General features: G+C 48.2%; 1 protein-coding gene across 1 annotated transcript; it reads left to right on the plus strand.

Moving 5' to 3' along the window:
* The first annotated feature begins 6,430 nt into the window (after window positions 1-6,430).
* On the plus strand, window positions 6,431-6,938 carry LOC145417020 (Y-box factor homolog). Its single transcript, XM_080285863.1, has 2 exons — window positions 6,431-6,633; window positions 6,821-6,938. Exons 1-2 carry the CDS (start codon window positions 6,431-6,433, stop codon window positions 6,936-6,938), a joined length of 321 nt encoding a protein of 106 aa, XP_080141989.1.
* The last annotated feature ends 18,843 nt before the right edge of the window (window positions 6,939-25,781 follow it).

Genomic DNA, 25,781 nt, shown 5'->3' on the forward strand with positions numbered 1-25,781 from the left:
AGATTCAGAATGGGGAGGTTTGGGGAGGCTAACTAATGAGGCTTTGATGAGATTGTGGTCAGAGGATCCAAGTGGAGACAATACTTCTATCCTGTACTGATCTGGATTATTTGTCAGGAACAGATCCAAAAGATGGGCATTATGGTCAGGATTATCAGGTATTCTGGTTTGTTGCTTTACCAGCTGGGTGAGATTAAACGATACTGCAAACAGCTCGCACTCTAGACCAGCATCGTCAGTCCTGGCAGAGTGCAATAACCATTCAACATTATGTATGTTAAAATCACCCAAAATGGTAATTTCTGTGTTAAGGGCAAGGTTAAGGTTACTCAACTGTGTGGAAATGGAATCAAATACACTGGGTTCAGAAGAAGCATTGGGGGAGCGATAAACTACACAGATATATTTGGTGATATTTTGACAGTTTAGTTTATACAACGAATATTCAGAACTGAATGAAGTTTAAAATGGTTTCAACTACATATTGGGATTTGATATAACAACAGGTGCCACCCTTATTACGGAAGTTTGTGAGAAGTTGGTAACCAGGAAAACAACATGTGGATATTTCAGTAGACGGTGAGATTTGTGGTTCTGTGAGGAATAGGGCCAGAGGGGATATGGATTGTAGGAAAAAATGAACTGAATTTAAGTTGGTACTAAGCCCACGGATGTTGGTGAAGAATAAGGCGGCATTTTCACTTCTCCGTTGACGAGCATGGCCGGAAATCGCACTAGTCGCTGCCGGTGAGGTAGCACTAAGAAGCTAGAGGACAGCTCAGAAGCACACAACCTCACTCTCCATGACCATGCATAAAAGGAGTGAACTGACTTCCCCGAGGACATACGACTATGAGAATAAGTCGGACAGGGAGAAGTAACAGAGGGATGAGGTAGTGGGGGGTGAATACGACAAGAGGATACCGAGAAAAAAAAAACTTGGGTTGAGGAGGGAGAAGGATAAAGTATTCTTTCCAAGATGGCATTTCATAGTAATTAGTTCATAACACAGTCCATGGATGTCGTTTTAGCGAGCTGGATTATAACATATTCGTGTTGTTAAAGTCGACTAGAAGTAAAGCTTTTTTTTTGTGTGTGTTTAAGTTAGGTATTGTACTTACATCTATATCGTTGGAACTTTACATCTATCTGTCTATCTATTAATCTACCTATGTACAATACCTATCTATCCATGTATCTATCTATCTATTTATCTTTTTATCTATGTATGTACCTACATATCTTTCTCTCTGCCTGTCTATTAGCCTTAAAACCAGAATTCAAGCTGTTTTTACTGGCGAAGCAATTATAATACATATATTTCTAACAGTCTGTTTACACCCGTCTATCTATGTTAATGAATCTGTGGTACCTCTCTATCTACCTACTTACCTCTCTCACTCTCTTCGTATCTTCTGATGTATCAGTGTAAATATCTCTGAGTTTTCCGAAATATCTGTCAATCAGTCTGTCTATCAATCTCTCAGTCTATCTATTCATCTGTGGATCAGTTTTTCTGTCTTTCTATGCATCTGTCAAAATTGGTATCTAGTTATCTGTTTGTACCCATCTATTTAACTAATCATGATTTTGTATATCACTCTTTCCCTCTATCCCTCTATCAATTTGTCAACATACCCACTAGTCCATCGCTTCCAAGGTGGCTTCATTATCAATACTCTATTCATAAGTAAAGTCTCGGTATATTTACATTAAACTCTTTAAAGGTAAGAACAACTATTGAACTTTATATAAGCTAATGATACGGCTCTATTACATTATCGATTGTGTGTCATAGGAGCCTGTGGAAGATAATACTATCACCAATAATACTCCTGTGGAGGGAGCGTGTCGTCGTCGACATTCTGGGGGTATTCAAACGTCATAAGTCCGGTAGGGTGTTACAACACCCCATTACAAAAATACATGTAATGATACTAACAGGTAAAATATATTCATACTGCCACTTCAGCATATCTCTGGAATCACAAATGAAAAGACTGAATGCCTTGTAGGTGATGTTTATTAATTTATAACAATAAAATACAATAACTTATTATATCAGTATAAGAAATAACAAATGGACTCATATCTCCCTTGCCAGGTAAACACGCACAGGAAAATACATTTTGTGATTTTTAAAATCAGTATAATCATAGACAATATGCAAAAATAAGATGGGGTATATGTGCAGGAGTAGGTGAGAATGAGAGGGCAAAAGGAGTGTGTATTGTTGTGAGTAAAAGATGGAAGAAGAACATAAGAGAGTATGGATCAGTTGGGTCAAGGATTGTGTGGGTAAGATTGAACGTTGGAATACAAATGTGGGCGAGTGTGTGCGTGTATGTGCCAACGCAAGATCGTGCACGAAGAGTGAGAGAAGAGTTCTAGACAAATGTGGAAGTGTGCATGGAAAAGTTTGGAAGGAATGAGAGAGTGTTTTTGATCTGTGAGGCTGGATGGAATAGTTGGTGAGTGGGGTGTACCTGCTGGGATAGATGAGAATGGCAGTGCGTTAGTGGACATCTGTGACGGGAGGAGGTTGGTGACAGCCAATACCCTCTTCAGACACAAAATGATCCACAGGTATACATGGCGAGTGATGAGTAGGGTGGGTGGTGAACTGAATGAAAGGAAGGCAATGGTTGATTATGTGTGTGTGTGGATGAAAGGATGCGAAGATGTGTAATGGATGCAAGAGTTTATAGAGGTTGGGGGACTAGACTTTTTGACCACTACTTGGTGGTGGCCAGAATCAAGATCCAATTAGGATGTATAAATAGAAAAAGGGAAGGACGGGAAGAAGGAGTAGTTGCAAGGAGAGTGAAAAGGTTACAAGAGGATGAGAAAAAGGCAGACTATAAGAGAGAAGTGGAGGAACGATTGGGTAAATATGAATTGGAGCAGATTGGGGACGTGGAAGGTGTGTGCAGGATATTCACAGAAGAAATATGTGCAGCATGTGATGTGGAGTGTGGGGTGAAGAGAAGACGGAGGGGGGTGCAAGAAAAGCGTGGCTGAATGAAGAGGTGAGACAGGCTGTGGCACAAAAGAAGAAAGCATACAATGAATGATTGAGAAGTAGGGGCGTGGAAGAAGTTGAAAGGCGGAAGAGTTATATGTAGAAAGGAAGAAAGAGATGAAAAGATCAGTAAGAGAAAGAAGAGTGGATGAGGAATTTGGAAGGAATTTGAGTGTAAAGTGGAAGGACTGTAAGAAAATGTTCTGGTTGGAGGTGAAGAGAGTAAGACAGGGTGGAAGTGAAGTTAGCAGGGGAGTGAAAGATAAAAGTGGTAGATTACTAGTGGAGAAGGGAGAAAGAGTGAGGAATTGTTGAACATAGAGGATGGAAGTAATGCGAGTATAAGTGACTGAGGAATGGCTGGGAGGAGGGAGAAGACAGGGAGAAATCAGTAGGATAGAAGTTGTGGAAGCAATGAAGAAAGTCAAATTGGGGAAAGCTCCAGAAATTGATGAAGTGTGTGGCGAAATGCTGAAGCATGGGGAAGAGATAGTAGTAGAATGGATGTGGAAGATGTGCAGATTGGCCTGGGAGGAAGGTAGAGTCCCGGAGGATTGGAAGTCAGGTATAATTATTCCCTTGTACAAAGGAAAAGGGGAAAAAGCAGTGTGTGGTAATCATAGGGGCATTTGTCTTCTTAGTGTAATAGGAAAAGTGTATGGTAGGATACTTATTGACAGAATTAGGGAAAAAACAGAGGAATTAGTTGGAGAAGAAGAGGGAGGCTTTAGGAAGGAAAGAGGTTGTGTAGATTAGATATTCATTCTTAGATCTTTAGCGGAAAAGTTACTAGAGAAAAGAAAGAAGTTGTATAAGGCTTTCATGGATTTGGAGAAAGCATATGACAGGGTGAATAGACAAGGATTGTGGAAAGTATTAAGAATATATGGAGTAGATGGGAAGTTGCTGAATGCCGTATGATGGTGCTAAGACTGCAGTGAGTGTGGATGGTGAACTAAATTTTTCTCTTTGAAGGTTGGGTTGAAACAGGGATGTGTCACGTCTCCACGTTGTTCAATCTGCACATGGATGGGGTAAGAAAAGAGGTACAAGGCAGGGCAGTGGATGTTAGAGTAGCCCTGGTGAGAGAGGATAGTGTTTGGAAACTCTCTGTACTGTTGTTTGCAGATGATACTGTGTTGTTGAGTGAAGACGAAGGGGAACAGCAAGGCTTGATGCATGAGTTTGGGAGTGTGTGTAAGAAACGGAATCTAAAGGTGAATGTAGGGAAGAGTAAAGTGATGATCTTTGAGAGAGGTGAAGTCAGTGAATGCACAGTGAGGTTGGATAGTGAGGAAATGGAAAATGCGAGTACTTTTAAGTACTTGGGTAGTGTGATGAGTAAGGATGGAGGTTTGGAGGGTGAAGTGCTTGAAAGGGTACAACAAGGAAGAAAGGTTGGTGGTTCCTTGAAAGTAGTGATAAGAAACAGGGAAGTGAGCATGGAAGTGAAAAAGTTACTACATGACAGTATTGTGATACCAACTCTATCGTATGGAAGTGAAGCTTGGGCGTTGTTGGAAGGACACAAGTCAAGAGTGAGAGCAGTGGAAATGAGTTATTTGAAGAGGAGCCTGTGGAGTCACATGGAGAGACAGGCTGACAAATGAGGATATAAAGGAGGGTTGTGGTGTGGATGTGGATGTGATAGGAAGCGTTAGGAGGAACATATTGAGGTGGTTTGGCCATGTGGAGAGGATGGAGGGTGAGAGACTGACGAAGAGAGTGTATGTGAGTGAGGTGGAGGGGGGGGAGAGGAAGGGGGAGGCCGAGGATGAGATGGAGGGATGGAGTGGAGAGGTATATGAGAGAGGGGGCGTGTGAGCTGGGAGCAGGGCAGTGAAATGGCGGGGGTCAGGGCGACTTGGAGGCGATTTGTTTGTGGCGACCCCGTACAGGATTGAGGCTTCTGGCAATAGATAGAAAATATAAAAAAAAAATTATATCACAATATGATCTAAATGGTTAGTGTGATGGGGTGATTGGACATCCGGGGGGAGGGGGGCAAGTGCCCCTTTCTCTCACTGAATCAGAAGAGTGCTGGAACGGAGAGAAATATTCGAATTACCGGCTACGAAATATGAGCCTAAAAAAAAAAAAATGGGGTGCCAAGACACCCAACTTGGCTAATGAAGGGTTAATTAACCATGATTCTGTATATCACTCCTTCCCTCTAAGCCTCTATAAATCTGTCCACACACCCACTAGCCCATCACATCCAAGGTGGCATCATTATCAATATTTTATTCATAAGTAAAGTCTGTCAATTTACATTAAACTCTTTAAAGGTAAGAACAACTTTAGAACTTTATATAAGCAAATGAAACGGCTGGTATTATATCGATTGTGTGTCATAGGAGCCTGTCGAAGATTATACTATCACCAATAACATTCTCATGAAGGAAGGAAGTCGTCGACGTCGTCGTCGTCGTCGAACTAACGGAGGGAAGAGGTAGTGGGGAGTGATTAACACTAGAGGATACCGAAAGAAGAGATGGGTAAAGAGTCAGTTCCTAGGTGGCATATAACACCAATTAGGTTATAATACAGTCCATAGATGTCGTTGTAGCTAGTTGGATTGTAATATATTCCTCTCGTTAAGGTTCAATGGAAGTAAAGCTGTTATTATTGCTTGATGTTGGTGTACTAGCTATACTATATAACTCGAGGTTTACATCTATCTTTCTGTCTGTTGATCTATCTGTATACCTATCTATCCATGTATCTATCCAATTCAATCTATCTATTTATGTACAGTCAGGGAAAGTTCCGCATTACCCACCTCTCGAAGCACTGGCGTGAGACTGGTGAATGTGAAGCGGCAAGCAGACCTCATGTGTCTGGTAACTGTGAGTGTGAAGGAGGCGGAGGCGGGGCACTGGGAGCAAAGAAGGGTTTGGGAATTGGTTGGGAATCACGTGTAAGTCTGCAGTATATGACTTGGACAGTATGTTTGCGTTAATTTTGAAAGGATATATGACAATATGTTAGCATTTAATTTAAAAAAAAAAAAAAATACGTAGATGTCCGTAGAGTTAGTGTTCTCAGGAAAGTTTTGAAGTTTGCTGGGTTCGGACAGAGGTTTGAATGTTTCCATTCTCTCTCGACTTTAACATGAGACGTTTCCCCAGGAGATAATCGTAGCGATATAACATATACACTACTCAAAACAATTAAGAGAACAAGATTTTGATTTGTGATATTTCCGAATCTATGCTTTGTTTGGGTTCAGAAATAGTGTTGTGAGCTGAGCAATGATTGAGGAACCGAATGCATCTGTTTGAGTTGAGTTGTCCTTTCTGAGTATGTCATTAAAAATGAGAGTGTCACCCTACCCATATATAAAGAGTGAAAATTTCATTTTTCATCATTTTCCACTCTCACCGCTTGGCCTGGCCGGTCGCCACCATGCCCGAACTCACTGAGACTTCTATTTCACCTGCTCACGCCTTCGACCCGTTGAGTAGCAGATCCGAGCCGTCAGGAGCCTCTACCATCCGGGGAACCGTGAAGTGGTACAACGTGAGAGCGTGTTACGGGTTCATCAGGCGCCAGGATACTGGCTCTGATGTATTCGTCCACGTCTCTGGGATCGCTGTACCGAATCCACGGTATTTCCAGCGCTCACTTGGCGATGTTGTTGTTGTAGGATATTCGTCTCAGCAGTGCTGAGACACGGGCAAACAGTGAGCCCGTCAGTGGTGCACATGTAGCGCACAAGCTGTATTTAACGAGGAGGGGGGTAGTCCCTAACTGTTTGTAGTAAAATTTTAAAAGGTGTTCTGGCCACAATGCCAGCAGCGTCAGTATAATCGTTGGCCGATTGGGCAAAGCCAGCTGCGGGACGGGATCTGAGATGAGCTGTGGCAGGGCAGTGAAGTATGTAATGGATGAGAGGCGTATCCGACCTCTCTAAGCAATGAGCACACGGATCCGTTGCCGCATTTTTAATCTGCTTATAGCATGGGAATCCCATTCGTAATCTTCTAAGACGCACTAAAAGATGGTTTGGCAGGCCTGGGGGAGGCACCAAAGGAGAGTATGATGTGGCTATGTCATACCAAGTCGCAGATGTGGAACCTTCAGCGACGCAAAGCTGGTGCTCCTCCCGAGACAGCCTACCTATTTTTGCAGTCAAAGTGCGACGGACATGTGATGGGCCGGGGAGAAGTGGGAACGTGATCTCTGGCAGAGAGCAGGCAGAGCGTGCAGCGACATCAGCTGTTTCGTTCCCAGTGATCCCCACATGTCCTGGGAGCCAATGAAGAGTGATAGTGGCTCCTCGCTGGACAAGGAGGGTTGCAAATGTATGGATGGCCGTTATGAGAAAGATATTGTCTTGCAGCGAGAATGAGCGCAACCTCTGCAGAGAAGAAAGGGAGTCTGTATGAACAACGATGCATTGGTAATGATGATGGTGAGCATGTCGCAACGCACCCAGAATTGCCGCGAGCTCTGCCTGAAATGCAGATACACCAGGGAGAGGCGCCATGATTCAACTGTCCTTCCAAGGACAGCGGACCCAGCAGAGCCATCAGGGTGGACCGACCCATCTGTAAAGTAAGTGGCCGAGCCCGGGGAGTGCAGAGCAGCCACCTGACTGAGACCCACCTGTCGCAGGATGGCAGGGATAGAGGAGCGAGGTTTTGCCTCCGTTGGAGTAAGAATGCGGAATGGAGGTGGCCTCCATGGCGGTGGGTGTTGAAACCCAGGAAATGGGGAATCAGGGCCTTGGCAGAGACAAGGCGCGACTTCCAGGTTGTGGATAAGAGCCGCCGTGGTTCGGGCCCAGTCGCGTTGGGGGAGCGGCTCAGGTGGTCGTCGTAGTAGTCGTAGGAGCAGGGCAGAGACTGGCAGTTCTGGTCGGCGCTGCACTAACTGGTGAGTGATAAGCGTCACTCGTAGTGCTATTCGGTGCGCCAGCGACGGCAAACCACTCTCCATCCGTAAGTTAGTGATCCGGGTCCAACATGGAGCACCCAGCATGATTCGTAGAGCATCATTCTGGATGACTTCCAGTGATCTGGAGATTGGCGGTGTGAGGCCAGACAAGCAGATTGCTCCGTAGTCCACAAGAGAGTGGATCGCGTGGATGTAAAAAGTGCAGAGGACTGCATATGATGCCCCCAGACTCCGTCGTGAAAGGTATCGGAGGGCAGCCATGCGAGTTAAGGCACGCTCCCTCAGATATCGGACGTGGCTGCCAAAGGTGAGGCCCCCGTCAAACCAGACCCCCAGATACTGGTGCGAAGTGACCACGGTGAGCTGGTGGCCTCCGAGCAGCACCGGGAAGTCAGGAGGACGGAGGCCAAAGGGCAGACATTTAGTCTTCGAGAGATTTATTTTGAGCCCTAGCTCATTGCATTTTTCATGCAGGCAGGAGAGGGCAGAATAAGCCTGCGAAAAACAGTCCCTGCGTGTAAAAATGAGGGCTAGGTCGTCTGCATAGCACAGTAGTGTTATGCCAGGCCCATAGTCAATGGTTAAAAGCCCCTCCATCAAGATGTTAAACAAGAGCGGGCTTAAGACACTTCCCTGAGGGGTGCCATTGTCATGATGAGAAAAAGGGGAGATGCCCCTGAAATCTAACCCCCGCTGATCGAGCAGTGAAAAAGTCCTTGATCCAGGATAGTAACCTGCCTCCCACACCCCTGGCTGCAAGAGCAGCCAAGATAACAGTTGGGTTCGCTAGTTCAAACGCCCTCTCAAGGTCGAGGAAGACGGCCATTCCCTTTCCTCCCCTCAGCTCCCCAAGGAATGATGCGAGGCAGTGGGTGGTACTCCTGCCAGGGTGAAAAGCATAAATCCTTGGGTGCAGTGGTCCCAGCCGCCAAGCAAGGCGGGCCCGCACAACCCTCTCAGCCGTCTTGGCAACACAGCTGAGGAGGGAGATGGGGCGCATGGCGGCGGGATCACGAGGTTTCGGAATCGGGTGGATAACAGCCGTCTTCCACGACCTCGGAAGACGCCCCTCAGACCACGATAGATTGAGCAGGTCAAGTAGACGTGCTCTACCATAATCTCCGGCATTTGCTAAGACAGAGTATGTGAGGCCGTCAAGCCCCGGCGCAGTGTCCTCTCTGCGCTGCAGCGCTTTATGAAGCTCCCCACTGGTTATCAGACAGTCAGCAGGGTCAGGCCTATCACATGCTGCCTGAATTGCTGCAGTGCGAGAGGCGGACAGCTGTTCCTGTAGGGCTCTGACAGACTGTGGGAGATTAGACGAGGCAGAGCGGTCGGCGAAGTGCTTAGCAAGACGGCTGGCCTCAGCGGCAGGGTCAGGATGAGATGGAGAACGGGGGGGACGTGGATCGGAGATGGACTTGATTCTTCTCCACATCTCACGGAGAGTGGAGTGAGAATCCAACGTCCGACACCATCCGATCCACGTCTCCTCCTTAAGGCGGCGTTTCTCTGAAGCCACATGGCGTGTCACTGCGACCAAGTACCGACGGTGCGGAGATGTACGGCACCGCCGGTACTGCCTGCGAGCCGCATTGAGTCTCCTGTTCAATTCCTTGACCCTGTCGCAGTAGATCCAGCCGTCTCGGTAGCACCTCGCCGAGCGTCGCTGCACGGGGATGGCAAGAGAGGCAGCTTGTGCAAAAATGCGAGCTACCTGATCCGCCTGACTATCGAGATCCGAGGCATGAGGGGATGTCTCGAAGGCCGTTGTGAGAGCACGAGCGAAGGCAGCCCAGTTCGCCCTGCGTAGGTCCCACCGTGGTGGTGGAGGTGGGGGTGGCGGAAGGGGAGCGAGAGGCAGGTCAACCCTGAGAGCGAAGTGGTCACTCGCAAGGTGTGGGTGGAGTGACCATGACGCCAGGCCTGACAGAGGGGTTGAGATAAAGGAGAGGTCGAGGCGACCTCCTCCAATATGGGTGGGCTCTGTCGTGTCGTTTAGGAGGGAGACACCACCCATCTCCTCCAGAAGTAAAGAAATGTGCCGTCCTGCCTCATTGGACTGAAGAGGCGATGACAGAAGGGCGTGGTGGGCATTGAAGTCGCCCCCAATGTACACGGCCCCCCTGGCAGCTTGGGAGAAAAGTTCCCCCAACTCCAGGGTGCTCCTCTCTGGCTTCGGTATACATTGTATACCGTCAGGGGCGACGTCGCCAGATGGAGAACCACGCCCTGAACCTCCACATCAGGTCCACAGAAAGGAGGGGACTCACAATCCGTGCACGCGATGTGGTCCTGGACCAGAACGGCACATCCCCGTGTAACGCCACGAATATACGGGAGGAGATGGGTGGTGTATCCCGAGAGATGGAAAGTGGAATTGCCTGGGAGCAGGGTCTCCTGCAGGAGAATGACATGAGGGCGGTCCCGTGCGGCCGCCTCCTGCAAAGGGGAGCTTGCTCCGTGCTCCCAAGCAATTCCACTGGAGGAGCCTGAGAGAGCGGTCTACTGGCCGTCCGGCGACAGTTGCGGACGGTCGTTCTCCTGCAGCAGTGGTGAGGCCCTGTCCATCACTTTGGACCCTGATGGTGGTAGGGTTTGCCCTAAACGATGACGCTGACGAGGCAGCTGTGCGGTGGAAGACTGAGCATTGGGAGGTCGTGGCTTTACCCTCTTGGACGGGCGAGCTGTCCTGTGCAGTGTGGGACGGGGTCGCCCTGCCGAACGAGCTGGGCGGCGAGGGGACAGAGGAGCACCTAGGCTCGCCATCTTCCTGTCGATCGCCTGGTCTACTAGGCGATTGGCAGCCTCGGCAAGGGGCTCTGTTGGGAGAGGGATGTCGAGGGTTAAGGCAACTGTTTTGGCGAGGGTCAGCGCCAGCTCCGTGGCAAAGGTCCTGAGCTCCTCCGTTGTGAATGAGATCACTGGAGGAGCGGGAGCGGTTGGTGGACTGGGTGTGGAGCCAGGCACTGGTGGTGGAACAGGCAGTGGCTGGCTGGTCTCCACAGGTGGAAGTGCTGGTGAGACAGGTGGCTGCTGGCGGTGGACCTCGGCTGTGGTCTGGACCACAGTCAGGGCTGAGGGCAATGGAGGGAACTCCTTGTCGCTGAGAGGTGGTGGGCGCTGGATGAGAGGGCGGCGCTGTTGGCCCCAGATGAAAGTGCCGGGGGGAGCTGGAGTAGCGCTGGCGGCCTGGTTCTCCTGCACAAACGCTACCTGCCTCTCTCGACCCTGGTTCACTCGGTGAACCCTCGCGGGGCAGCTGGGGTGCCAGGCGTGGTGTCGCCCGGAGCAGTTGGGGCACTTGGCCGCAACTGGTTCCTTCGCCTTGTACCGCTGGAGGCACTCGGCCGTGTCGTGGCCGCCACTGCACATGCCGCAGATGACGGGGCGGTTGCAATTGGCACGGTGGTGCCCGTAGCGTTGGCAGCGGTAGCAACGGAGAGGCTCTGGGGTGAAGGGGCGAAGGTGATATGTTCCCCAGTTCCCCAGGTCTATGGCAGGGATCAGAGGACCCCGCAGGGTGACAATGACCTGTCGAGTCTCCTCTCGGGTCCACGTGTTTTGGCATCGGGTTGCCTCCTCGACTTGAGGGTGGTGAAGGAGAATCTCTATGGGCATTCGTAAGGGGTAGCCCATGACCACTGCCTTCGTAGACTGTTGACCAGGCATCAGCTCTACTAGCTTTACAGGGCAGGCCTCGTCCTGCAGGGCTGTTCTTAAGAGGTCGTAGGCTCCCTCGTCCTGTGGCACCAACACTGAGCTTCCATCCCGACCCATGAGATTGGAGCAGCGTAGCCCTGGCAGGTGACGCTCTAGTGCAGCCACGGCGTCGTAGCTCGTCGCATGCCCGTCCTGGACCGGCACACGGAAAGCTGGAAATGCAGAGCGGGGAGGCGGACGCACAGCTACCGACACGGAGGGACGAGCAGCAGAGGGATCCCTGAGGGGAGGCCCAGTGCGCACTGCCGGAGAAGGGCCGTTTCCCTGGCGAGCACGCCTCGATCCCTTGCGCATCACGGGGGTGAAACCCTCATCTTCCTGCAGAGCGGGATCAGCAGAGGGGGGGAGCTGAGTCGCAGCAGGAGCCTCCGAAGTGCCCCTGGTGGAAGAGAGAGATGGTGGAGCAAGTGTAACCTCCTCCATAGCCTCATGTCGGCGGGCCGCCTTGGCAGAGCGGGTAGAGTCACCACGCAAGCGAGGTGCCGCTCTCGTGGATGTTAGGGTAGAGGGGTTAGCACACGCGGCCTCGTGAGCGGACGAGTGGGAGCTCGAGTCTGAGCAGTGACGCTCCCTCTTCGTGCCTGTGGTAGGGCACGGGATGGAGGGCCTCAACTGAGGAAGCGGGAGGCGGGAATGCCCCGGGGGCCTAGGGATGCTGGATCCCTTCATGCTCACCGGAGCAGGCCAAAAAAAAAAAAAAAAAAAAACTCAGTCAAAAACACACACACACACAGACACCTCACACACACAACCACTCAAAAATCACAAGCAAACAAAATACAGAAAAAGAGGCCAGGTCCCTACAGTGACGGGCAACCTATGCTCCCCGCCCTCTAAAGGGCGATGGGAGGCCCCGCCACTGCCCCTTTCGGGTCTTCCCTACTCTAACAGAGCCGCCCTCACCGCCTCCTATAACCAGGCCCTAAAGGCCCCCCTTCATGGAAGTGCCCTAACGGCACCCCTTCAGGGTTCGGCGTCGTACTACGGTGAGGTACACTAACGGCAGGCCAAAAAAAAAAAAAAAAAAAAAAAAAAAAAAAAAAAAACACCCACACACTCAGTCACAAACACACACACACTCCCACTCACACCCAGGCAATCTGAGACTAAGTCTCAGAAAAAACCTGTAAAGCAAAAGAAAAGCTTCCTCAGTGCCAGAGACTAAGTCCAAACTGGCAAAAAACGAGGCGAAACAGGCGAAATTCTCCACGAGTGAATGAAACAGAGTTCACAGCTCGAGAGAAAACGGCCAGACCTCCGCACCCGACAGAGTCTGAGCTAGGAGTGAGACTTGGCGATGGGGAGACGGTGGAGTTTCGTATCGTTCAGGCTGCCAAGGGTCCCGAGGCTACGGATGTCACTGGACCGGGTGGTGTTGCCGTGCAGGGCTCTGCTCATGCACGGCGCCGCCCCCCGGCCCCGAGACGCCAGCCTAGGGGTCCTGGGAGTTCTGGCGATACAAACACACTCGTTGCTATGTGTATCGCGACGGCTGAAGCTTTTAGTGGGGGTAGTAAGGCGGTTCTGGCTGTTCTCCTTCCTCAAATCTTCAAGGAGAACGGCCTTCCACGCCTTGCTATTCCCCGGAGCTTCACCCGCGATCCTCGTCTCCCCCCTCGTCAGGAGCGTCAGGCCCGGCGGCCGCAGCCTCCACCTCCCCGCACAACACCGTGGAAACGATTGCAGCTGGATGCCCCTCTCAACAGGGCGACTGGCACTACCACCATCAAACCTCTGATCACCGACCCGGAACCGTCACAGGCCATGGAAACTGAGCATGGAGAGACCGTTGTGGAGGTTCACCTCCCTTCGTCAGGAGTTGAGGAGGAGTGTGTCTATTCTCCCGTCCCTTCAGTCCATCTGGACGAAGCAGAGCCCCCCTCCTTGCCTTCTCCATCTGCTCCTGACGAAGAGGAGGTGCCTCTTCCTCCTTCACCACTGCCTGCTGCCATTGCTCGCCCCTCTTCTCCCCCTCCATCGAAGGAGAAGAAGAAGAAATCGAAGAAGAAAGGAGGCAAGACCAAGGCCGACCCCTCCAATGTCGCACACCCCCTGGAGGCTCTTCTACCGCCCCTTTCTAATATCGCTACACTCGACGCCCGCACGGATACGGATTTAGAAGAACTCCTATACGACCTCACGGATCCTATTGACGACCAGGAAACATTGCCTCATGTCTATCGGCACTTGTACCAGGAATTCCGTGAGGCGTATATTTCCAACTCTCTTTCTCCATCTCAGGAAGCCGTGATCCGTGAAGGCATCGGGTTTGATCCACCTAGGGCTGCTCTGATCCACTACATCGCGGTCAGACTCCTATCGTAATCTTGCTGCCTTTTCCATCAGTCACTTGCCCACTTCCATCCTCTGCAGTTGCTCTTTGCCTGTTTGCCGCCCTTGCCTCGTCTTTATTCTGGCTGCCGTCCCTGCTTTACTTTAAATTTTATTTTTTTATTTTTTTTATTTTATTTTATTTTTATTTTTATTTTTTTTTCCACGTTTGTCTGCTTATTTTTTTGCTTTTTCTGTGACGGGCTCTTTAGTTTGCCCGTGTCCCCACCCCTGTTGTGGGGCGAATATCTCAAAAAAAAATAATAATAATAATTTTTCATTGGGACTTTGATGAATGGTCGTGGAGAAGGAAGACGTGTTTCTGAGCTCTCCTCTAGCTGCAAGGTTGCCTCACCGGATTTAGCTTTTCCCTTTTGCTCGCCACTAGGGTGTCTTTCAATAAAGCTAGGTTAGCTAGACCTCATTTTCCTCCCTGGCCTAATTAGATATAGTAGGTGTCTATATCTAATTACTGAAATTGCCTTTGCTTACTCACCTCTGGAGTGTACCCCCCCCTGATCGCTCTGGGGTGTGAGTCACACACAGGCGCGTCCTCCCGAGAGTGGTTTGAGAGGGTAATCTCAGCCTAGGTGGGTCTTCCCCAGGTACTTTGCCCCTTGGTCGTTTTTCTCTCTCTTCCCACTTCCCTTTCACGGGGGAAGTGGTAACTATGACGTTCCCCCCTACTGCCTCCCCCCCCTTCAGGGGGGGAGGTAGTCCTGACGACATTCCTACCGTGACTGACCGGCCCCAGACTGACGGACGCCAGACTCGTTCCCCGCTTGACATCCCTGTAAATAACGTGACCTTCGTAACTCTTCATGCTCTAGGTTCTACTCCCCTGTCCAGACTCAATCCCTTCATTGTCAAGAAGGTGATTGACCACTGTGCGGGAGAGGTGGAACAAGTAAAAAAACTTGGAGATGGAGACATCCTGGTTAAGACGTTCAACTCCTCTCAAGTTAAAGACTTGCTAAAGCTGCGTAAGTTTCACTGCCATGATATCGAGGCCAAGATCCCAACATCCATGAATTCCTGCAAGGGTGTTATCACTTGCAGGGATCTCATGGTGATGAGTGAGGAAGAAATCATACAGGAACTTGCTCAGCAGGATGTAATTGATGCCAGATTCATCACTCGTTATCAGGAAGGCGTAAGGACGAAGACAGCCACTGTTATCCTCACTTTTGGCAAAGTTTTGCTACCTACAAATGTCAAAATAGGATATGAAATTGTAAATGTAAGACCATACATCCCGAATCCCCTTCGTTGTTCAAAATGTCAGCTCTTTGGACATCATGAAAAGGCTTGTCGGGAAGTCTCCATGGACAAGAACCGGGAACGGTCCCCCGGTAGCCACTCGCCTGGACGCGGGGGCGATAAAAGAACTAAGCACACTGGCCACCCTCGAAAATCTTAAACCGCCGCATCCACCATACTACAGTGGAATTGTAGAGGTATTGAGAATAAGTTACATAATATAGCTATCTTGCTTTCACTACACAGGCCAGACGTTCTTTGTTTACAGGAGACGCGCCTGGAGGATCATCCAGATCCTCCACAGTTCAGACACTACCACTCTTATAGAAGATATGAAGGTAAAGGAGTTGCCATTTACACCCACAAATCACACCCACAAACGGAAGTGATTCTAAATTCTACTCTGGAAGCAGTCGCGTGCAGAGTAAAATTTAATAACACGTATCTGTCTATTTGCTCTCTGTACTGTCCTCCACATGGCCCCATTGATAGTGATGCTTTAAATTCACTAGTTGAACATCTGCCTGGAAATAAGTTAGTGTTGGGCGATTTCAACGCCCATCACTATCAATGGGGTAGCTTGAGGATTCATGGTCGTGGGAAGCAAGTAGCCGACATAATACTACAGTCCAACCTCTGTCTTCTGAACGAAGGTAGAGCGACTCGTGTAGATGATCGTACTGGTAACTTTTCGGTCATTGACTTATCTTTGGCCTCCCCTGGTATACATCAAGATCTCTCATGGGACCCTTACGACGACTCCTTGGGAAGTGATCATTTACCCATCTGTCTTTCTTATACACGCGACATCGTTTCGGACCATCCACCTCCAAAATTTAACTCTAAGAAAGCAGATTGGGGATCCTTCTCAAGGATCGCCAATTTAGATATATCTGGGGAGACCATAGATGTTAAAGTCGAAAATATGACTGCTTCCATATTACACGCAGCTGAGGCTGCTATTCCCAAGACTTCTACAGTTCATGCGAAGCATAGAGTCCATTGGTGGACGCCGAATTCCCGACAAGCATTAAGAAAACGGAATAGGAGATACAGGATTTTTGATAGTCAGCCCACTGAGAACAATTTTATTGCATACAAACAGGCACGGGCTGAGGCAAGGAGAATAATAAGAAGGGCCAAACGTGACTCCTGGCGGTCCTTTGTGTTCACGGTGACTCGTACAACACCATTACGTAAAATCAGGTCCACCATAAGAATATTAAATAATAAAGGCCCATATTTCCCAGTCACCACCTTGCAAGTAAATAATAACATCTATGACGAGCCCGAGGATGTTGCTAACATCCTCGCCAGGAGTTTTCCACATGTTAGTAGCTCAGCCAATTATGACCCACGTTATCAACATCATAAATGCACGGCTGAGCTACAGATCATTGACTTTGCCACAGAAGACGTACGGTAGACTCCCCGTACAACCAAGAGTTTACGCTAGATGAACTGCTCCTTGCCCTTAAATCCTGTAAGGACACCAGCCCTGGACCAGACACCATCACGTACGGTATGATCCAGCATCTTAATCAGGACAACCTGATTAAGATGTTAGCATTGTACAATGAGATTTGGGCGTCTCGAACGTTCCCAAACTCATGGCACTTTGCGCACGTCATACCGATACCCAAATAGGCTGGTCGTCTTATGAATCCCACTTCATTTCGTCCTATTGTGTTGACTTCTTGTCTATGTAAGGTCATGGAACGTATGGTAAACAATAGGCTTCTTTTTGTTTTAGAGTCGAAGAATTTGTTAAATGATCAACAATGTGGCTTCCGTAAAAACAGAAGTTCACTAGATCATTTAATGAATTTGGACCATTGTATTGCAGAGGCATTTGCCAGTAAAGAATTCATGATAGGGGTGCCCTTAGACATCCATAAAGCCTATGACATGACATGGCGACACGGTATATTAATGAAGCTCTATGCTTGTGGTTTAAGAGGAAATTTGCCTATTTTTATTTCAAATTTCTTAAGGGACAGAGCTTTCTCTGTCAAATTGCCCCGTAACGTAACATCGGATATATTTATCCAGGAAAACGGGGTGCCACAGGGAAGAGTGCTTAGTCCTACTTTATTTAGTATTATGATCAATGATATTCTCTCATCAGCTCCCATCCCGAGGAATCTTAAATACTCGCTCTACGCTGACGATTGTGCAATATGGCACTCTTCCCATAATGCACAATTTTCGGCTGGGCGGATTCAAGCAGCCCTTGACTCTGTCCACCAAAGGGCCTTGAAGTGGGTATTTAAGTTTTCCGTCCGTAAGTATGCCACTATAGTCTTCAGTAATCGTAACGTACTTAATTTGTGCTTAACTTTGGATAATCAGGCAGTACCTTTTCAAAATTCTGTAAAATTTTTAGGAATACATTTTGATCATAGAATGAATTTTAAACTTCACGTTAATACTTTGCTTGCTCGTTGTGATAAACCGTTAAATGTCCTCAAGTACCTAGCGGGTACTACCTGGGGTGCCGACAGAAAATCTTCATTAATGGTGTATAGGTCCCTTATTCTATCGAAGCTAGACTATGGCGCACAGGTGTATGGCTCGGCATCCGATGCCACGCTGAAAGGATTGGATGTGTTACAGAATAAATGTTTACGAATGTGTTTTGGAGCCGTCCGGTGTACCTGAGTGGCTCGTATGGAAGTGGAGGCGAATGTGCCTCCCCTCCGTGTTCGCTGTGACCACCTGGCCTTGTCCTACTGCGTAAGGACATTAAGGAAAAGTAATATCGGCAATGTGGCCTGTACCCCCCTGCGTCAATACCACCACCTTCTGCGGGGGGTGCGCCGGCCACTTCCGCTCGCCTCCACTTACTGAGTCAGGAGCTTGATGTGGACCCCAGTGACTGTGACAAGTTGGTGCATAAAAATATAGCGCCTTGGGAGCCACCCGGCTTTGCAGTGGATGTCTCATGGCTCCCAGCACTAAAGGCCAAGGCGATGGAGGCGGAGGTCCACCACTTGTTTCGTAACATCATTGTTCGTCACTTGGGGTCCCATCAATTGTACACAGACGGCTCCAAGTCGAGTGAATGTGTGGGTGCAAGTGTGTGGTCGACTGAATGTGCCCTCAGGTTTCGGTTGCCGACTCATACATCTGTGTTTACCTCCGAGCTTTTTGCTATTGACAAAGCCACAGACTATGTCTCAATTCTAGGCATGACTCATTTGTCATATTTTCAAATTCAAAATCAGCCCTTCAGGCAATTCCATCTTGTACTACGGACCCTCACGAGATCCAGGGCCGCATCGTTAATAAGTTGCATTTATGCAACAAGTCATTCACGCTGATCTAGGTGCCTGGTCATTATCGTATCTACGGCAATGAGCAGGCTGACTTACTTGCAAAGTCGGCTGTAGAGCTCGAGGAGACTTGGGACGTTCCTCGTGATCTATGGTCGAGTCTCTCTCTCAGAGAGAAATCAATAAATCTTCTGTGGCAAGGTCAGAGGACCAGACTAAATATTCCAACTTGTAAGCTGTACCTGGGCTACTGGGACACGCCAACCGCCCCAGTCGCTTGTAAGAAAAAGTGTTGGCACGGTTACGTCTCAATACCACCATTTTAACACATATGAAACCTTATATAGAAAGACGCTTCCCACCGCACTGTGACATCTGTGATGAGGTGTTATCTATCAGTCATATCATCCTGCACTGTCGGCGATTTATTCGTGAACGTGCTTCACTTATAAATTACTGCGGCGCAGCAGACGTCCCCTTCACCCTTTCCACCATCCTGGGTGATGGGGACATTGTTAGACTGATAAATTGCTGGCTTTCTTGAGAGAGACCGGACTGATCAGAGTGATGTGACTTTTTTAATGTGGTTAAGGTTTTTATCAACGGTAAATATGTATATATTGTAATATTAATAAGGGTTGACAGTTGACATATTTCAAATAGTTCCTCCTCCCACTGATCTATTTCTAATATAGATGTCCCCTACATTAAGCCAAGTTCCTCGCCTGACAGTCACCAGCTGATGAGTGCAAGTGTGCAATATAGGAAGGTACCGGGCACTTGCAGTCGATGGTGGTCTGCTGGGCGAGGTTCTTCACTTTTTGTACAAATTATGTAAATACATTATACTATCTTGCCTAAGTTATTCTAATTAGGGCCGACAGCTGACGTATATGAAAATATTCCTGACTCGTCTGGTTCCCTTTCATATATTGATGTCCCCTATATTAGGTTGTGCCTCGACTGACAGTCACCAGGTGATGAGTGCAGGTATGTCATGTAGAAAGGCATTACATATCTGCAGTCGATGGTGTTCTCTTGGTCGAGGCTTTTTTTACATTAGTGTAGGTCTAGTTATTTGGCTCTTAGGATTTAGTATACTGTAGGTTAGCGATTTGTCTGTTAGGTGGTTAGTTTTAGTGTATTTAGGTTAGGTTTTTTCGATTATAAGTAGAATAAGGTTAAAAATTAAAAAAAAAAATTAATAAAAATAATAAAAATAAAACTACAAAAAAATAATGAAATAAAAATTATATATATATATATATATATATATATATATATTGCGTTTATGACCAGGGGCTCCGGCCCCTGTTAGTCTTGAACAGTAGGTGTCTGTTCTCATAAACTGAGTTTACCTTTGCTTATCGCCCACGGAGGGTCCCCCCCACTGATCGCTCTGGGGCGTGAATAAACACGGTCGGGCCTTCCTGGAGTGGTTTGAGAGGGCAACCTCAGATTTAGGTGTGTGGTCCCCGCGTTGTTTGTCCCTTGATCGTTTTCTCTCCTTCTTCCCACTTCCCCCGCTAGGGGGGAGTGATACTAGGGAGGATGCCCCTACTGCCTCCCCCCCCCCTCAGGAGGGGAGGTGGTCCTGATCGACCCCTGACTGATCAACGGACTGACAGCCCCCAGACAGAACGGCCCCAGACTCGATTGCTTCTGGACATAAATGTAAAAAATGCGGAATTTGTAATCATCCATGCTCTAGGTTCTCCTCCCTTGAGCAGTCTCAATCCCTTCATGATTAAGAAGGTTATTGATGGTTGTGCTGGGGAGATGGAACAAGTAAAAAAACTTGTGAATGGAGACCTCCTTTTCAAGACTAATAATTCCTCCCAAGTTAAAGACTTGCTGAAGCTGCGTAAGTTTCATATCTATAATGTCGAGGCCAAGATCCCAACATCCATGAATTCCTGCAAGGGGGTTATCACTTGCAGGGATCTCATGGTGATGAGTGAGGAAAACATCATATAGGAACTTGCACAGCAAGATGTCATCGATGCCCGGTTTATAACTAGATTTTCCGAATGCATAAGGACGAAGATGGCCACCATTATTTTGACATTCGGCAAGGTTTAACTCCCGGCACATCTCAAATTTGGCTATGAAATTGTAAATGTCAGACCTTATATCCCCAACCCACTCCGTTGCATGAAGTGTCAATTATATGGGCACATAGCTAAGAATTGTCGGGCGTCACAGTCAGTGTGTGGCAAATGTGCAACACAGGGTCACGATGCTGAGCAATGCACATCAGAGACTATCTGTTGCTTGCATTGGAAGGGTGCTCACTCCACTTCCTCTAGGGACTGTCCCAAGTGGAAGGAGGAGAAAGAGGTCTGCACAGTGAAGGCGACTGAGGGTGTCTCCTACTATGAAGCAAGGAAAAAGGTGAAGGAGTTGCATGTAACTCGTACGCCGAATAGGTCCTATGCTTCGGCGGTGATATCCCGTCCCGTGATGTGCTCTGCTGGGACACAGACTGTCCCTGAACCGGTTCCTCTTGTCATACATTCTACCTCTCCATCTCAGCCTCCTGTCCAATCCACCTCTCAACCTGATACCCCTGTTACAACTTCCTACTCTCAGGCTGCTGCTGCTTCTCAGTCAGTCAAGCCTAAAACGAAGCCTGACAACTCTTGTAAGAGTAATATGACCACCCTTACTAAGTCAGGTCCTCATGTTCTTCCTGCTCCTGGCCCAGCGAGGGAGAGGAAGGGTAGCTCTTCCTCGGTGGAGTCTGGGAACCTCGTAATTGATGAAAGTATGGAGGTTTCCGTAAGCAAGCACCGGAATAGGTCCACCGGTAGTCGCTCTTCTTCTGGCGGGCGGCAAAAAAAGCTTAAACACACTGGCCCCCAACGTAACTCTTAAACCGTCGCCTTCACTGTACTACAGTGGAATTGTAGAGGTATTGGGAACAAGTTACAAGATATAGCAATCTTGCTGTCAATACACAGGCCAGACGTTGTTTGTCTACAGGAGACGCTATTGGAGGATCATCCTGATCCTCCACAATTCGAACACTACCACTCGTATAGAAGATATGAAGGTCACGTAGTCGCCATATACACACACAAATCACACCCACAAAAGGAAGTGATTCTAAATTATACTCCGGAAGCGGTCACGTGCAGAGTAAAATTTTAATAACACCTATCTGTCTATTTGCTCTCTGTACTGTCCTCCACATGGCCTCATTAATAGTGATGCTTTATATTCACTATTTGAACATCTGCCTGGAAATAAGTTAGTGTTATTCGATTTTAACGCCCATCACTATCAATGGGGTAGTTTGAGGATTGATGGTCGTGGGGAGCAAGTAGCCGACATAATACTACAGTCCAACCTCTGTCTTCTGAACGATGGTAGAGCGACTCGTGTAAATGATCGTACTGGTAACTTTTAGGCCATTGACTTATCTCTGGCCTCCCCTGGTATACATCAACATTTTTTAATGGAATCCTTATGACGACTCCTTGGGAAGTGATCATTTACCCATCTGTCTTTCTTATACACGCGACAACGTTTCGGACCCTCCACCTCCAAAATTTAACTCTAAGAAAGCAGATTGGGGATCCTTCTCAAGGATCGCCAATTTAGATATATCTGGGGAGACCATAGATGTTAAGGTCGAAAATATAACTACTTCCATATTACACGCAGCTGAGGCTGCAATTCCCAATACTTCTACAGTTCATGCGAAGCATAGAGCCCATTGGTGGACGCCGAATTGCCGACAAGTATTAAGAAAACGCAATAGGAGATACAGGATTTTTGATAGTCAGCCCACTGAGAACAATTTTATTGCATACAAATGTTCCGCCTCCACAATATGTCTACCCCCGATGTATATATGTCCCCCCCCAATGCATACATGCCCCCACTAATCTTGCTAGGTCAGCATGCTTTCTCACGCCTGAAGACGGCGTTATTGCATCAGTTGATAGCAGACAGCCGAGAAGGGCAGACTATTTTACTGTGAGCTTGTAATAAACTCCTTATCTAGCTGTTTGTACACGGAGTTTCTATCACCAAAGTATTGCAAGTTACATTTGGTAGCAGCAGTGTTTCGAACCATCACATTCTGACCGCCTCCTTGGATTTTTAGTGATTCAACAAGATACACGACGTCTCGCATCTCCCAGCCTCGCACCTCCTCAGTGCCTCTAGTGGTGTATTTGGCTGTGCTTTCCGAGTGTACAATTTTTCTCACCAGTGCTCACTATTCAAACAACCGCACCCATACGCCTTGTTCCTGACCGTAAGTGTCGCCATCGCCGACCTACGCACCTGTTGCACCTGATCCCAGCACCTGTTCCGAACTCATCATAGCTCCTGCCCCTACGGTGCCACTTATCACTGTCTGCCCGCTGCCTACCCACCACCATTCTCTGCATTTGCAACTCACCAGCTCTACACCTGCCTTGCGCCGACATCTGCCCTCACCATCCACCACCGGCCTCCGCCGTTGCCCGCATCTGTTCTGCATTACGGAGCCTCCTAAGACCGCCACTCCCTGCCGGTGATTCATTGCGGCTTCTCTTCTCCTCTCCGCCCAGCTGTCTCTAAACCGTCGCCCCGCCCCGCCCCGCCCCTCCCCACCCCAGCCCAGCTACGCCCAGCCACCCTGCACGTCATCCATCTCGACACTCCCGTTTCTACTGTGTAACTATAGTATATCTTTCCTTTCTTTAGAGATTATCCTCGATTTTCTCTACAGATTGGTTATTGTAAATATTCCATCTCATTTTCATTACCCCGTTTTCATCTTCACCTACGTTATTTATAGTCCATCTCATCCTTCGCATTTTATTTAAACCATCCATGCCCGCACCTTCATTCATTTTCACACCTAGTGTATTCCATTCTCTCATTGTTATTTATACATTTCCATCTACGTATCCATCTTCATCCTTTCATCTTCCATTGCCGCATTAAATGTCATACTTTCCACGTCAACCGCTTACCACCAGCCCTCTCGACCGGGAAACATCACCTGCTCATACCCCGTCTGCCGACTCTACCTCAATCACTCATTTACGAAGTGGCAAAGAGTACCACCGCCCTGTACCAGAGACTCCCGTTTCACTTCCCGCAGAATCACTTACTACCCGTCCTACCCTCGTAAATCCAGATACCTCCTCCTCTACTCCTGCCTCTACACTCCCTTCTGCTTCCTCTACTCCTTCCCCTGTCGTTCCCTCTCCTGCCTGCCTTCATATCCCGTCTTGCTCGCCATTAACTGCCACTACCTTCACTCTCTCCCACACCTCTCCTGCCGCCACTTCTACACTTCCAGCCATGGTCAACCCTCCACAGTCTATCTATCTCGACGATGCCAATCGTCCCAAATTTACCGGCCAGGAGCCAACTTGGTCTGTCTATGATTTCCTCAGAGAAGTCGAAACAGAAATAAACAATAGACAAATTACCGAGGAATCGCTCAAAGTAGATTACCTCCTCGGTCACTTGCACCACGGTAAATCAGACATCGGATCCGCGATCCATGCAGGACATTTTGATAGCATTCGTACCTTTGCTGATTTCCGTACGGAACTCATCAGCCTTTGTTGCCAGCATTCAAATATCGCGTCTCTCATGGGATTCATTAATCTCCTAAACCAATTAGATGAGGACTTGCACGTCCCAGCGCAATATGCCAAGCTCCGCGAAGCTGCCGCCGCCATGAAAGCAACTAGTAGCGAGATGCTTCAATTACTGGTAGGCACGAAATGGTTAGAAGACAAGAATGGCGTTCCAATGCTTTCACTCACCAACTTTGCTGACTTAATTGGTTACCTCAGATTCCTTCACTGGCTTACTCCTAAACAGCTAGAGCTAGCCTTGGAAATCGGTTTCAGTCCAGGGGATAAAATTATTCAGGTCACTAAAGCCATTCATGAAAGAACAGGTTCGAACTACACACGTCAGGGCACCAACCAATCTTGGCCTCCTCAGTCTGTCACACCTCCACTACCCCAGACCAATCTCGCTCCCGTCCCACCACACGCAGCAGACCTGCCACACATCGCTCTCCTACCGCAGGTTGTGATCAATCTAGCGCCCGACGGAACAGACAATCTTCGATTCTTTGCTGGTAGTGTGGTCATCCTGGACATCGAGCATCCAGTTGCGACCGTACAAACAGACGTCCTCACTCCCAAACCAGACAGTGTACGCCTTCCCGCTCACGTTGTCCACACTGCAAATACAACAAATCAAGCACGACTCACACCACTGAGGAATGTCGTTACCTCAACCGCCCACAGTCGGGGGAAGCGCCGCGCCCGTATCGGACCAATATCACGTAGAACCAGAAACCCAACTCCCCATCCGCCATGTAGGTCCCATAACATCCTCGGGTTTAGTCATTCTCGGAAGCAGTCATGACATACCAACGTCATTCTTCTTGGACACAGGATCTATAGTAAATCTCATCTCCGAAAATTCCTTACAAATTATTCATCGCCATCACAACCACGTCAGTTTCCTAGAACGACCAGACATTCGCCTATGTGGTGTTAACGGCTCAGAGTTTAAGGTTAAGGGAAGAGTCACCCTTGAAGTCAAACTCCACAGAGATTTGCCCCCTATCCTCATTGAATTTCATGTCACTAATGACTTGCAGTATCCCGCAGATGCCCTTATTGGTTTCTCCACCATGGCACAACATTCCATTGCATTATTACCTGCTTGTGGTAGTATAGACATTTTTGGATTCCCGGTTTCCACCATGGAATGTCTCCGTCCTGTTCTTACGATCAAATCAGTCCTTCAATTACCTTTGTCCCTATTACTACCAAAAAGTCCAACCCAGCCCAAACCACCACTATCATCATTTGAGAATACAGAGATCATTCCTTTACTGACTGTGAGCAAGGACATAAATTCCTCAATGTCTCCTGATACATCATCTCAGCCTTCGAACATGGCCCTTACATCCTCTCCCGACAACACTATCGCTGACTCAGACATGTCTCAGTTACCTACCTCACACAGTCTGAATGATCTTCTCCAACACGCAGAGACGAAACGTGCAGTAACGAATACGTGCACAATTTTGTTACCGCATGAGTTCACCAAAGTCTCTGTTTGTGTTGCCGGTGCGAAAGAAGGAGTGGATGTACTAACCCTACCTGAGACGTGTTGTGTGAATGGCTTGACTTATGAGTCAGCGTGGTGTACAGTCTTAGAGGGCAGTTTATGCTACCTGTACTTGCTCAATGTCACAAATGCTCCACTAAAACTTAAAAGTGGTGTAA

Source organism: Coenobita brevimanus, chromosome 108 (genome assembly GCF_032717465.1).
Source record: "Coenobita brevimanus isolate Jiangsu-jjx chromosome 108, ASM3271746v2, whole genome shotgun sequence".
NCBI classification, from domain to species: Eukaryota; Metazoa; Arthropoda; class Malacostraca; order Decapoda; family Coenobitidae; genus Coenobita; species Coenobita brevimanus.